The following is a 14937-nucleotide window of genomic DNA, read 5'->3' on the forward strand; positions in this document are numbered from 1 at the left end:
GAGGGGACACATGGGGGGACACATGGGGGAATAGTGGGGACACAGAGGGGACACATGGTGGGGACATGGGGGACACATGGGGGAAATGGGGGGGACATGGGGGAAATGGGGGGACATGGGGGGAGACATGGGAGGACACAGGGGGACACGGGGGGACATGGGGGGACATGGGGGGGACATGGGGGGACATGGGGGGACATGGGGAGACACAGAGGGGACATGGGGGGGACATAGAGGGGACACATGGGGGGATACAGAGGGGAAATGGGGGGGACACAGAGGGGACATATGGTGGGGACACATGGGGGACATGGTGGGGACACATGGGGGGGACACATGGGGGGACATAGAGGGGACATGGGGGGGACATAGAGGGGACACATGGGGGGACACATGGGGGACATGGAGGGGACACAAGGGGGAAATGGGGGGACATGGGGGGACACATCGGTGAAATGGGGGTGACCAAGGTGACCCCCAATCCCACATGGACCCTCAATCCCATAGGTGACCCCCAACCCCACATGGACCCACCAACCCCATAGGCGACCCCCAACCCCACATGGACCCCCAATCCCATAGGTGACCCCCAACCCCATAGGCGACCCCCAACCCCATAGGCGGCACCCCAACCCCATAGGCGGCACCCCAACCCTATAGGCGACCCCCAACCCCATAGGCGACCCCCCAACCCCACATGGACCCACCAATCCCATAGGTGACCCCCAACCCCACATAGACCCCCAATCCCATAGATGACCCCCAACCCCACATAGACCCCCAATCCCATAGGTGACCCCCAATCCCCCATGGACCCCCAATCCCACAAGGACCCCCAATCCCATATGGACCCCCAACCCCACAAGGACCCCCAATCCCATATGGACCCCCAACCCCACATGGACCCCCAACCCCATAGGCGACCCCCAACCCCACATGGACCCCCCAATCCTATAGGTGACCCCCAATCCCACATGAACCCCCAATCCCATAGGTGACCCCCAACTCCAAAGGCGACCCCCAATCCCATAGGTGACCCCCAACCCCACATAGACCTCCAATCCCATAGATGACCCCCAACCCCATAGGTGACCCCCAACCCCACATAGACCTCCAATCCCATAGATGACCCCCAATCCCATAGGTGACCCCCAACCCCACATGAACCCCCAATCCCATAGGTGACCCCCAACCCCACACAGACCTCCAATCCCATAGATGACCCCCAACCCCATAGGTGACCCCCAACCCCACATAGACCTCCAATCCCATAGATGACCCCCAATCCCACATGGACCCCCAACCCCATAGGCGACCCCCAATCCCATAGGCAACCCCCCAACCCCACATGGACCCCCTGCTCCCCGCTCTCACTGTATTTGATGTAGGGGTGATCCTTGGGGATCCGCTCCAGGCTGATGTCGCCCTCGTGGCGCTTGGGGACGTCGGAGTCGGGGACGCGGGGGGACAGGGTGACGATGAGCCCCTCCACGAACTTGATGGCGTGGGTGCGCACGCCGTCGTTGTCCGAGTCCAGCAGCAGGATGATGTCGTTGGCCATGGTCGTCACCAGCTCCCAACACGCCTCCTGCAGCTCGCTGATGACCTTGGACTTGACCATCCACTGCGGGGGGTGAAGGGTTAATACTGAGCCAGCACCCATGGGTGACACCCCCATAATCCAAAGGTGACAGCCCCAGAACACAAGGGTGACACCAATACCCATGGGTGATACCCCCAGGACCCCCAACAAGCCTCCTGCAGGTCGCTGGTGACCTTGAACTTGACCATCAAGTGTGAAGGGTAAGGGGTTAATACTGAGCCAGCACCCATGGGTGACACCCCCAGCACCCAGGGGTGACAGCCCCAGAACACAAGGGTGACACCAGGTCGCTGGTGACCTTGAACTTGACCATCAAGTGTGGGGGGCAAGGGGTTCATACTGAGGCAGCACCCATGGGTGACACCCCCAGCACCTACGGGTGACACCCCCAGCACCCATGGGTGACACCCCCAGCACCCCCATAGCACCCATGGGTGACACCCCCAGCACCCAAGGGTGACACTAATACCCATGGGTGACACCCCCAGCACCCCCATAGCACCTATGGGTGACACCCCCAGCACCCATGGGTGACACCCCCAGCACCTCCATAGCACCTATGGGTGACACCCCCAACACCTCCACAGCACCTATGGGTGACACCCCCAGCACCCATGGGTGACACCCCCAGCACCCCCATAGCACCCATGGGTGACACCCCCAGCACCTATGGGTGACACCAACATCCCCATAGCACCCATGGGTGACATCCCCAGCACCCAAGGGTGACACCAATACCCATAGGTGAGACCCCCAGCACCTTCATAGCACCTCCATAGCACCTATAGGTGACATCCCCAGCACCCATGGGTGACACCCCCAGCACCGCCATAGCACCTATAGGTGACACCCCCAGCACCCATGGGTGACACCTCCAGCACCTCCATAGCACCTATGGGTGACACCCCCAGAGCACCTATGGGCTACCCAGCACCCATAGGTGACTCCCAACAGGCCTCCTGCAGCTCGCTGATGACCTTGGACTTGACCATCCACTGCGGGGGGTGAAGGGTTAATACTGAGCCAGCACCCATGGGTGACACCCCCATAATCCAAAGGTGACAGCCCCAGAACACAAGGGTGACACCAATACCCATGGGTGACACCAACATCTATGGGTGACCCCCAACATGCCTCCCCCAGGTCACTGGTGACCTTGAACTTGACCATCAAGTGTGGGGAGCAAGGGGTTAATACTGAGCCAGCACCCATAGGTGACACCCCCAGCACCTCCATAGCACCTACGGGTGACACCCCCAACATCCCCAAAGCACCTATGGATGACACCCCAGCACCCATGGGTGACACCCCCAACACCCCCATAGCACCTATGGGTGACACCAACATCCCCATAGCACCTATGAGTGACACCCCCAGCACCTCCATAGCACCTATGGGTGACACTCTCAGTACCCAAGAGCAACACCTCCAGCACCCCCACAGCACCTATGGGTGACACCCCCAACACCTCCATAGCACCTATGGGTGACACCCCCAGAACCCAAGGGTGACACCCTCATAGCACCTATGGGTGACACCTCCAGAGCACCTATGGGCTACTCAGCACCCATAGGTGACTCCCAATAGGCCTCCTGCAGCTCGCTGATGACCTTGGACTTGACCATCCACTGTGGGGGGTGAAGGGTTAATACTGAGCCAGCACCCATGGGTGACACCCCCATAATCCAAAGGTGACAGCCCCAGAACACAAGGGTGACACCCCCAGAAGTCAAGGGTGACACCAGGTCGTTGGTGACCTCGAACTTGACCATCAACTGTGGGGGGCAAGGGGTTAATACTGAGGCAGCACCCATGGGAGACACCTCCAGTACCCAAGGGTAACACCCCCAGCACCCTCATAGCACCCATGGGTGACACCCCCAGCACCCATGGGTAACACCCCCAGCACCCCCATAGTACCTATGGGTGACACCCCCAGCACCCCCATAGCACCTATGGGTGACACCCCCAGCACCCAAGGGTGACACCCCCAGCACCCCCATAGTACCTATGGGTGACACCCCCAGCACCCCCATAGCACCTATGGGTGACACCACTAGCACCCATGGGTGACACCAATACCCATGGGTGACACCCCCAGCACCCCCATAGCACCTATGGGTGACACCCCCAGCACCTATGGGTGACACCAACATCCCCATAGCACCCATGGGTGACACCCTCAGCACCCAAGGGTGACACCAATACCCATGGGTGACACCCCCAGCACCCCCATAGCACCTATGGGTGACACCCCCAGCACCTATGGGTGACACCAATACCCATGGGTGACATCCCCAGCACCCATGGTTGACACCCCCAACACCTCCATAGCACCTATGGGTGACACCCCCAGCACCTATGGGTGACACCTCCAGCACCTATGGGTGACACCCCCAGCATCCCCATAGCACCTATGGGTGACACCCCCAGCACCCATGGGTGACACCCCCAGCACCCCCATAGTACCTATGGGTGACACCCCCAGCATCCCCATAGCACCTATGGGTGACACCCCCAGCACCTATGGGTGACACCAACATCCCCATAGCACCTATGGGTGACACCTCCAGCACCCAAGGGTGACACCCCAAGAACCCCCACAGCACCTATGGGTGACACCCCCAGCACCCATGGATGACACCCTCAGCACCCAAGCGTGACCCCCCCCCATCACCTATAGGTGACACCCCCACAGCACCCATGGGTGCCCCCACCACCCCTCCCTCATCCCACCGATGACCTTCCCCTTGCCCACCCACCATGGGAGCTGAGCAATTAACCCCATCCCATCCCCCATGGGTGCCCCCCCCAGCCCCCCCCCCAGCACCCAAGGGTCCCGCAGCACCCATGGGTGCCCCCCCCTCACCTGCAGGGCCACCTTGTAGAGCTGGGTCATGGTCAGAATGGCTTTCTTGACCACGTTGACGTTCTCGTCCTTGAGCAGCATGTTCAGGTTGGCGATGAGCTTGAGCAGCAGCTCGATGTCCCGCTTGCTATGGGTGGGGGGCACCCATGGGTGGGGGGGGGAGCACCCATGGGTGGGTGGGGGTGTGAATTAGTGTGTATGGGGGTCACAAACCTGCTCCCCCATCACCCAAAGCAAAGGGTGCTCAGCACATCCCTTTGGACTCCCCACAAAGAGCACCCATGGGTGGGGGGGGGAGCACCCATGGGTGGGGGGAGGTGTGAATTAGTGTGTATGGGGGTCACAAACCCGCTCCCCCATCACCCAAAGCAAAGGGTGCTCAGCATATCCCTTTGGACCCCCCCCCAAAGAGCACCCATGGGTGGGGGGGAGCACCCATGGGTGGGGGGGGGAGCACCCATGGGTGGGTGGGGGTGTGAATTAGTATGTATGGGGGTCACAAACCCGCTCCCCCATCACTCAAAGCAAAGGGTGCTCAGCACATCTTCACCTCTCAATAGGGTGACATCCCTTTGGACCCCCCCCAAAGAGCACCCATGGGTGCTGCCCCCCCCACCCATGGGTGCCCCCCCACCCATGGGTGCCCCCCCCTCACCAGGCCTCCTCGATGAAGCCGACCACAAACTTGCGCACTTCAATGGATTTATCGGCCTGGAAGGCGATGATCTCCTGGGGGGGGGGACACACAAATATGGGGGGGGTCAGAACAATGGGGAGACAGGGTGGGCACCCCCAGATCCATGGGTGCACCCCCAGGTCCATTCTGCACCCCTAAGTCCATCCCAGCCCCCTCAGATCCATGGGTGCCCCCCAGGCCTATTCTGCACCCCTAAATCCATCCCAGCCCCCCCCAGATCCACGGGTGCCCCCCAGATCTATGGGTGCCCCCCCCAAATCCATGGGTGCACCCCCAGGTCTATGGGTGCCCCCCCAGATCCATCCTGCACCCCTAAGTCCATCCCAGCCCCCCCAGATCTATGGGTGCCCCCCCAGATCCATCCTGCACCCCTAAGTCCATCCCAGCCCCCCCCAGATCCACGGGTGCCCCCCCCAAATCCATGGGTGCACCCCCAGGTCCATGGGTGCACCCCCAGATCCATCCTGCACCCCTAAGTCCATCCCAGCCCCCCTCAGATCCATGGGTGCACCCCCAGATCCATGGGTGCACCCCCAGGTCCATGGGTGCCCCCCCCAGGTCCATCCTGCACCCCTAAGTCCATCCCAGCCCCCCCAGATCTATGGGTGCCCCCCCAGGTCCATGGGTGCACCCCCAGATCCATCCTGCACCCCTAAGTCCATCCCAGCCCCTCCAGATCCATGGGTGCCCCCCCAGATCCATCCTGCACCCCCAAATCCATCCCAGCCCCCTCAGATCCATGGGTGCCCCCCAGATCAATGGGTGCCCCCCCAGATCCATGGGTGCCCCCCCAGATCTATGGGTGTCCCCCCAGATCCATGGGTGCCCCCCCAGGTCCATCCTGCACCCCTAAGTCCATCCCAACCCCCCCATAATCCATTCCAGCCCCCCCAAATCCATCGACCCCCCCCCCCAGGTCCATCCTGCACCCCCAAAGTAATCTCAGGTCCCCCCAACCCATCCCAGCCCCCCCAAATCCATCCTGCACCCCCAAATCCATCCAGCCCCCCCCAAATCCACCCTGCACCCCCAAATCCGTGTGTCCCCCCCCTCACATCCAAGAAGTTGTCCAGCAGCGTGGGGTCCTTGTTGATAATCAGCTCCTGCACCTGCGGACGGACACACGGACCCGTGGGGATGGACACACGGACCCACGGGGGATGCACAGACTCGCTGGGGATGGACACACGGACCCGTGGTGGATGGACACACGGACCCGTGGGGACAGACACATGGACCCACGGGGGACGGACGGACGGACACACGGACCCGCTGGGGACGGACGGACGGACACACGGATCCGCGGGGAACGGACACACGGACCCGTGGGGGGACAGGGGGACGGACACACGGATCCACGGGGAACGGACACACGGACTCGTGGGGGACAGGGGGACGGACACACGGACCTGCGGGGGACGGACACATGGACCCGCGGGGGATGGACAGACGGGCACACGGACCCATGGGGGATGGACAAACGGACACATGGACCCGCTGGGGACGGACACATGGACCTGCTGGGGACGGACACACGGACACATGGACCCGCTGGGGACAGGGGGACGGACACATAGACCCACGGGGGACAGACACACGGACCTGCAGGGGGACGGACAAACGGACACATGGACCTACTGGGGACAGACACACGGACCCACGGAGGACGGATGGACGGACACACGGACCCGCAGGGGATGGACACACGAACCCGTGGGGGACGGACACACGGACCCGCTGGGGACGGACACACAGACCCGTGGGGGACGGATGGACGGACACACGGACCCATTGGGGACAGTGGGATGGACACACGGACCCACGGGGGCCAGACAGATGGACACACAGACCCGCTGGGGATGGACAGACGGACACACAGACCCGTTGGGGACGGACACACGGACACATGGACCCACTGGGGATGGACACATGGACATTGGGGGGATGGAGAGATGGACACACGGAACCACTGGGGACGGACACACGGACCCGTGGGGATGGACACATGGACACACGGACACGGGGGGACGGACAGACGGACATGGGGGGACAGGGGGACCCCCCCAACCTGCTTGAGGAGGCTGATCTTGGTGTCGGTGCCGATCAGCGCCGCCTGGTTCAGCAGCTCCACCACCTGCGGGACACGGGGATCCCCAATGTCACCAGATCCCGGGGGATCCCCAATGTCACCAGATCCCGGGGATCCCAATGACACCACATGGGAGATCCCCAATGTCAACACACCGGGGGGGGGGGGGGCCCAATGTCACCAGATCCCGGGGTGGGGTGGATCCTGATTCCCAACCCATTTTCCCAACTCATTCCCCCCCCCCCCCCCAGTTCCCCCACCGGATCCCCCCGGCAGATCCCCCCTCAGATCCTGGTTCCCCCCCAGCAGATATGCCCCCTCTCCCCGATCCCAGTTCCCCCAGCAGTTCCCCCCAGCAGATCCCAGTTCCCCCAGTGGATCCCCCCAGCAGATCTTCCCCCCCCGCCAGTGGATCCCCCCCCCGTGGATTTACACCCCCCCTCCCCCCAATCCCGGTTCCCCCAGTGGATCCTCCAGTGGACATCCCCCCGCTCCCAGTTCCCCCACCGGATCCCTCCAGCAGATCCCCTAGTGGATCCCAATCCCCCCAGTGGAAGCTGGTTCCCCCAGCAGACCCACCCCCCCAGTTCCCCCAGCAGATCCCTCCAGCAGATCTCCCCCACCCCACCCCCTCAGATGCTGGTTCCCCCAGTGGATCCCCCCAGCAGATCTCCCCCACCCCAATCCCCCAGATCCCGGTTCCCCCAGTGGATCTCCCCAGTGGACCCCCCACCCCCAGCAGATCCCCTAGTGGATCCCAATCCCCCAGCGGATCCTGGTTCCCCCAGCAGATCCAACCCCCCCAGTTCCCCCAGCAGATCCCCTAGTGGATCCCGACACCAACACCCCCATCCCCCCACCCCCCCGCGGATCCTGGTTCCCCCAGCAGATCCCCCCCCAGTTCCCGCAGTGGATCCCCCTCAGCAGATCCCCTCCCAGATCCTCGTTCCCCCAGCGGATCCTGGTTCCCCCAGCAGATCCACCCCGCCCAATTCCCCCAGCGGATCCCCCCAGCAGATCTCCCCCAACCCAACACCCCAGATCCTGGTTCCCCCAACGGATCCCCCCAGCAGATCCCCCCCAGATCCTGGTTCCCCCAGCGGATCCTGGTTCCCCCAGCAGATCCACACCCCCCCCCCCAGTTCCCCCAGCAGATCCCCCCAGCAGATCTCTCCTACCCCAAACCTCGACCCCAATTCCCCCAGTGGACCCCCCACCAGGGGATCCCCCTGAAGGATCCTGGTTCCCCCAGCAGATCCACCGCCCCCAGTTCCCCCAGTGGATCCCCTAGTGGATCCCAACACACACACCCACACCCACCCCCCCAGTGGATCCTGGGTCCCCCAGCAGATCCACCCCCCCCAATTCCCCCAGCGGATCCCCTCAGCAGATCTCCCCCAACCCAACCCCCCAGATCCTGGTTCCCCCAGCGGATCCTGGTTCCCTCAGCAGATCCACCTCCCCAGTGGATCCCACCCCACCCACCCACCCCACCCCCCCTCCGCCCCGTGGATCCCCCTAGCAGATCCCTTAGTGGATCCCGCCCCCCGCACGCCCCTCCCCCCCCCCCCCCCCCCTCCCCAGTGGAACCTGGTTCCCCCAGCAGATCCACTCCCCCCAGTAGACACCCCCCCAATCCCGGTTCCCCCAGTGGATCCTTCCAGCAGATCCCAGTTCCCCCAGTGGATCCCACCAGCAGATCCCCCCCCCCCCCTCCCCCTCCCAATCCCGGTTCCCCCAGTGGATTCCCCCAGCTGACCCCCCCCCCCCCCCAGCTCCCAGTTCCCCCGGTGGATCCCCCAGTGGATCCCCCCAGGAGATTACCCCCCCCCCCGCCCCCATCAGATCCCCCCAGTGGATCCCCCTAGTGGTTCTCCCAGTGGATCCTCCCAGCAGATCCACCCCACCCCCCACCCCGGTTCCCCCAGTGGATTCCCCCCCCCCCCCCCCATCCCCCAGTGGATCCCCCCAGCAGATACACCCCCTCCCCCCCCTCGTTCCCCCAGCAGATCCCCCCCAGTGGATCCCCCAGCAGATTCCTCCCCCCATCCCCGTTCTCCCAGTGGATCCCCCAGTGGACCCCCCCGCCCCCAGCTTCCAGTTCCCTCAGTGGATCCCCCCAGCAGATACACACACACCTGCCCCCCCCCAGCAGATCCCCCCAGTGGATCCCCCCCGATCCCCCCACTGGATCCCCCAGTGGACCCCCCCTGCCCCCCCAATCCCAGTTCCCCCAGCGGATCCCCCCCCCCTCCGATCCTGGTTCCCCCAGCAGATCCCCCCAGCGGATCCCAGCGGATCCCAGCGGATCCCGCACCCTCTCCGAGGTGCTGAGCCCGTCGCTGCCGCTCTCGTCCTGGCTGAAGAACTGCGAGGCCACGCTCATGCGGGGGGCGGGACCCTCCGGCCCCCCCGGCGCCGCCATGGCCAGCACCTGCGGGACGGGCCACGGGGACCCCACCGTCTATAGGGGCCACGGACCCTCTATAGGGGCCAGACATGCCCCATTGGGACCCTGGATGCGCTATAGAGCCCAGACATGCCCCATCCAGACATGCCCCATATGGCTCCTGGATGCTCTATAGGGTCCAGACATGCCCCATAGGGACCCCGCACACTCTATAGGGGCCCAGCTGCCCCATAGGGACCCCACACGCGCTATAGGGGCCTGGCTGCCCCATATGGCTCCTGGATGCTCTATAGGGGCCCGGCTGCCCCATAGGGACCCCCGGACAGTCTATAGGATCCAGACATGCCCCACAGGGACCCCAGACACTCTATAGGGTCCAGACATGCCCCATATGGACACTGGATGCGCTATAGAGCCCAGACATGCCCCATATGGACACTGGATGCTCTACAGGGGCCTGGGCTGCCCCATAGGGACCCTGCACACTCTATAGGGGCCCGGATGCGCCATAGGGACCCCGCACACACTATAGGGGCCCAGATGCGCCATAGGGACCCCAGACACTCTATAGGGTCCAGACATGCCCCATAAGGACGCCGCACACTCTATAGGGGCCTGTGCAGCCCCATATGGCCTCTGGATGCTCTATAGGGGGCCTGGGCTGCTCCATATGGCTTCTGGATGCCCTATAGAGCCCAGACATGCCCCATATGTCCCCCGGATGCTCTAGAGGGCCCAGACATGCCCCATATGGTCCCTGGATTCTCTATAGGGGCCTGGGCTTCCCCCAGTGCCCCATATGGCCCCTGGACACTCTATAGGGCTCCTTCCTCCTATAGAGCCCCATTTCCCACCCAGCTCTGGGCCCTACAACCCTTCCCACCCCCCACACACTTCCCAGGGCCCTATAGAGCCCTTAGTCCCCCCCTCCACGACTCACCTATAGGCGCCTACACCCCCACAGGGCCTCCACTCCCTATAGAGCCCCATTGCCCCGGCTCCTACACACGAAACGGGGCCCTACGGAGCCCCCGGGACCCTGTGAAACCCCCTGGTGCCCCACAGCCCCCCCCAGACCCCCCAATTCCCCTATAGATCCCCCTATAGATCCCCCACTCACCGCCTCCCGCGCGGCCCCGGCGCGCCCTGTGCGCACGCGCGGCCCCGCCACGCCGTGACGTCACGCGACGCGCTGCACGTCGGGGGTGGGGGGGGTGGTCTCCCCGCTAACCACGCCCACTTCACACGCCCAAGTTCCTCCTCCCTCCCGCGCGGAGGCGGGGCCTCGGGGTGGCGGGAAATGGCGCGATTGGGCGTCAGGTCCCATTGGGTTCCCGGCCACAAGGTCTCCCATCCAAGTGCTGACCGGGCCCGACCCTGCTTAGCTTCCCAGATCAGCCATTCTCAGGGTGCTATGGCTGCATATATTACATATATATATATGATCCCCAAGTATATCCTGATGATATCTGAACTAAACCCCTTTTCAAGGGCAGAGTGGAGGGGCAGGAGAACCTCTCTGACCTACTGCCCACCCCCTTCTAACCCCACCCAGGTCCCATTGGCTTCCTGGCCACAAGGTCTCCCATCCAAGTGCTGACCGGGCCCGACCCTGCTTAGCTTCCCAGATCAGCCATTCTCAGGGTGTTATGACTGTATGTATTATAGACATATTGATATATATATACATATATATATATGAGGGGCAAGAGAACCTCTCTGACCTACTGACCAGCCCCTTCTAATCCCTCCCAGGTCCCATTGGCTTCCTGGCCACAAGGTCTCCCATCCAAGCACTGACCGGGCCCGACCCTGCTTAGCTTCCCAGATTCGCCATTCTCAGGGTGCTATAACTGTATATATTATAGATATATCTATGTATACATATGTGAGGGGCAGGAGAACCTCTCTGACCTACTGCCCACCCTCTTCTAATCCCCCCCAGGTCCCATTGGCCACAAGGCCCCAGTGCTGGCTCATACTCATGGGTCGCTGCCCATATGGGGTGGGGGGACACAACCCCAAACCCCCCCTTTAAATAACCAACCAAGCACCCGCTTAACCAAACCCTCCAAAATTTATTGACCCCCCCACCAAAAACCAACCCCCCAAACCCATTAAGACCCCCCCAAGGGGACAGGCACTTATCACCCCCCTCCCCAGCGTGGCTGTATTACAATAGGACCTCCCAAAATAACACCTTGGGGGGGGGGGGTAAACTGAGGCACAGGGATGAGCCCTTAGGGGTCCCGCTCCCTCTTGACGCACACGTCCCCGGCCAAAATCGCCGCGATCTCCCCTTGCATGAAAGCCCAGGGGACGCCGGAGCCGGCGAGGGGACACCGGGCTCCGCTGGGACAGTTCACGTCCCCCCCGCGCCCCCCCAGCACCCGGATTGCCCGGCGCAAGCACGGGAAGCAGAACCGGTGCGCCGGCACCGCGGGGCACTGCACGAAATGCGTGTCCTCCAACCTCCGCCGGCACAACCCGCAGCACAACGAACCCCCCTCGGCAAACGGCGCCGGCGGGGGAACCCGTTGCGGCGGCGCTTCGGACGGCTCCGGCGACGCTTTGCGGTGGCGCCGCGGCGGGTGCTGCTGCGGCAAAGCCTCGGGCGCCGGAGGGTGGCGGAAGAAGCGGACGGCTTCGGTGAAGAGGTCGCCAAGCAGACGCCAATCGCCGCTGCCGCGGCGCTTCTCGTACTCCAAGTACTTATAGCCGGAGGAAATGGCTTTGCCGGGCGCACGCAGGCAGTCTTGGAACATCTGTTTGGCTAAGCCAAGCACGCCGGCGTAGACGCTACCGGAACCGCATGGGTATTCGGCGAAGAGCTTGAGCTCGAACTCGAATCCCGGCCGCGGCGCGGCGTCGAAGGCGAACACCCGCCCCACCAACGCGTGGTCCTTGCGGAAGCGCACGTTGAAGGGAGCGCAGCCGGCGAGGGCGGCCAAGCGCTCCCGCACCGCCGGCGGCTTCCCCGGCCACGCTTCGGCGCGGCCGCGCATGGCGGCGCTCAGCTCCGCCAGCCAATCGGCGCCGCGCGGCGGCGGCACCGCGGCACCGCGGGGCGCCGGGGGAGGAGCTTCGGGGCGGCCGCGGTATGCGGGGGGTGGGGCGGTGCGGTGGTGGAGGAGCTCACCGGGGTTGTGATAGGTGTCACTGTGGTTATGCCGGGTGTCAGCGGGGTTGTGGGAGGTCTCAGTGGGGTTGTGACAGGTGGCACCGTGGCTGTGCTGGTTGTCACCGGGGTTGTGGGAGGTCTCATGGTGACTGTGCCGGTTGTCACTGTGGTTACGCCAGGTCTCACTGTGGTTACGCCAGGTCTCACTGTGGTCATGCCGGTTGTCACCGGGGTTGTGTGATGTCTCATGGTGACTGTGCCGGTTGTCACTGTGGTTATGCCAGGTCTCACTGTGGTTGTGCCAGGTGTCACCGTGGCCACGCCGGTTGTCACCGGGGTTGTGTGAGGTCTCACCATGGCTGTGCCGGTTGTCACCGTGGTTATGCCAGGTCTCACTGTGGTTATGCCAGGTGTCACCGTGGCCACGCCGGTTGTCACCGGGGTTGTGTGAAGTCTCACCATGGTCGTGCCGGTTGTCACCGTGGTTATGCCACGTCTCACTGTGGTTATGCCAGGTCTCGCTGTGGTTATGCCGGGTGTCACCGTGGCTGTGCCGGTTGTCACTGGGGTTGTGTGAGGTCTCACCACAGTCATACCGGTTGTCACCGGGGTTGTGTGAAGATTCACGGTGACCATACCAGGTGTCACCGTGGCTGTGCCGGTTGTCACCGGGGTTGTGTGATGTCTCATAGTGACCATGCCGGTTGTCACCAGGGTTGTGTGACATCTCATAGTGACCATGCCGGCTGTCACTGTGGTTACGCCAGGTCTCACCGTGGTCATGTCGGTTGTCACCGAGGTTGTGTGACGTCTCATGGTGACCATGCCGGCTGTCACTGTGGTTACGCCAGGTCTCACCGTGGTCGTGCCGGTTGTCACCGGGGTTGTGTGAGGTCTCACCGTGGTTGTGCCAGGTCTCACTGTGGCCGTGCCGGTTGTCACCAGGGTTGTGTGACGTCTCATAGTGACCGTGCCGGTTGTCACTGTGGTTATGCCAGGTCTCACTGTGGTTATGCCGAGTGTCACCGTGGTTGTGCCAGGTCTCACCACGGTCATGCCGGTTGTCACCGGGGTTGTGTGAAGACTCACGGTGACCATGCCAGGTCTCACTGTGTCCATATCGGGTCTCACCATGTCCATACCCGGTCTCACTGTGCCCATACCGGGTCTCACCGTGTCCATACCGGGTCTCACCATGCCCATACCGGGTCTCACCGTGGCAATGCCGGGTCTCACCAAGTCCATACCGGGTCTCACCGTGGCAATGCCGGGTCTCACCATGTCCATACCGGGTCTCACCGTGCCCATGCCGGTCCTCACCGTGCCCATGCCGGGTCTCACCGCAGCCATGCCGGGTCTCCCCGTGGCAATGCCGTAAGCGCCGCGCGGCCTCCAGCAGCGGCTCGATGCGCTGGGTGCCCTCGAAGTTGACGCAGCCCCGGCACACGGCCTCGCTGAACCCCCCCAGCACGGCCCACGGCGCCTTGGGCAGCTCGCACAGGTAGCACCACTGTCGCCGCCGCGCCATAGCGACCCCGGCTTGAGCGACACACCCCTCCCAGGGTCCCCCCATAGACTGACCCCCCAACCCAGCGCCCCCCGCTGCTCACCGGGGGACCCCCCGCCTCACGGAGCCGCCGCGGTGGAGCGCAGTGCGCCTGCGCGGCCGCAGCGCGGTCCTTAAGCTCCGCCCCCTTGGAGGAGACCCCGCCCCCGTGTGGCTGGAGCCGCGGTGTGAATGGAGGGCGAGCTTGTCGTTCGCAAAGGGAGGGGGCGTGGCCACGCGTTGACCAATGGTAGCGGAGGGAGTGCAGTGCGCGTCGCTATGCCGCTTCTTATGACTGACAGCAGCAGCGACCAATGGCTTGGAGGGAGAAGGAGGGGAGGGGGGGGGCTCCGCGCGGCAGCCAATAGCAGCGGGAGGACGGCGCGGCTGCGCGGGGAGGCTCAACGGCTGCCGGGAGGGAGGCGGGCGGGGGGGAGGGTGATGGGCGGTGGAGAGAGCCAATGAGGAGGCGGGGCGGGGAGCAGCCGGCCAATGGCGCTGCTCAGGGGCGGGGCTGCGGCTGAGGCGGTGGAGGAGCGCGGTGAGTGAGCGCGTCCCCCCGGGGTCCCCCCGGCCCCCCCAAGGGCTGGGACCCCCCAAAA

General features: G+C 63.9%; 2 protein-coding genes across 2 annotated transcripts in view; both read right to left on the reverse strand.

Annotated features, from left to right (window-relative positions):
* SYMPK (symplekin scaffold protein) overlaps positions 1–10811 on the reverse strand; it is a 33083-nt gene extending 22272 nt beyond the window's left edge. Inside the window, exons 1-7 of the mRNA XM_080361721.1 lie at positions 10789–10811; positions 9576–9692; positions 7238–7303; positions 6225–6278; positions 5128–5201; positions 4473–4599; positions 1375–1624 (exon numbers count right to left, since the gene is read on the reverse strand). Of these exons, the coding sequence (XP_080217847.1) occupies positions 1375–1624; positions 4473–4599; positions 5128–5201; positions 6225–6278; positions 7238–7303; positions 9576–9683 (679 nt within the window). The 5' untranslated portion in view covers positions 9684–9692; positions 10789–10811. The remainder of the gene's footprint in view (positions 1–1374; positions 1625–4472; positions 4600–5127; positions 5202–6224; positions 6279–7237; positions 7304–9575; positions 9693–10788) is intronic.
* A 1024-nt stretch (positions 10812–11835) lies between these two features.
* IRF2BP1 (interferon regulatory factor 2 binding protein 1) lies at positions 11836–14358 on the reverse strand. The gene is made up of 2 exons (XM_080361723.1): positions 14131–14358; positions 11836–12750 (listed from the first exon to the last, which is right to left on the reverse strand). Exons 1-2 carry the CDS (start codon positions 14315–14317, stop codon positions 11909–11911), a joined length of 1029 nt encoding a protein of 342 aa, XP_080217849.1. The 5' UTR covers positions 14318–14358; the 3' UTR covers positions 11836–11908.
* Positions 14359–14937: the final 579 nt, after the last annotated feature.

The sequence above is a fragment of the Nesoenas mayeri genome (assembly GCF_963082525.1).
Source record: "Nesoenas mayeri genome assembly, chromosome: 37".
Classification (NCBI taxonomy): domain Eukaryota; kingdom Metazoa; phylum Chordata; class Aves; order Columbiformes; family Columbidae; genus Nesoenas; species Nesoenas mayeri.

Excerpts from the sequence above, each read along its gene's own strand:
- IRF2BP1 (XM_080361723.1), bottom strand. The coding sequence starts at position 14,317 with ATGGCGCGGCGGCGACAGTGGTGCTACCTGTGCGAGCTGCCCAAGGCG. Across the intron at positions 12,751-14,130 it reads GGAGACCCGGCATGGCTGCG|CTCCTCCCCCGGCGCCCCGC; the intron begins GTGAGACCCGGC and ends GCCGCCCCGAAG.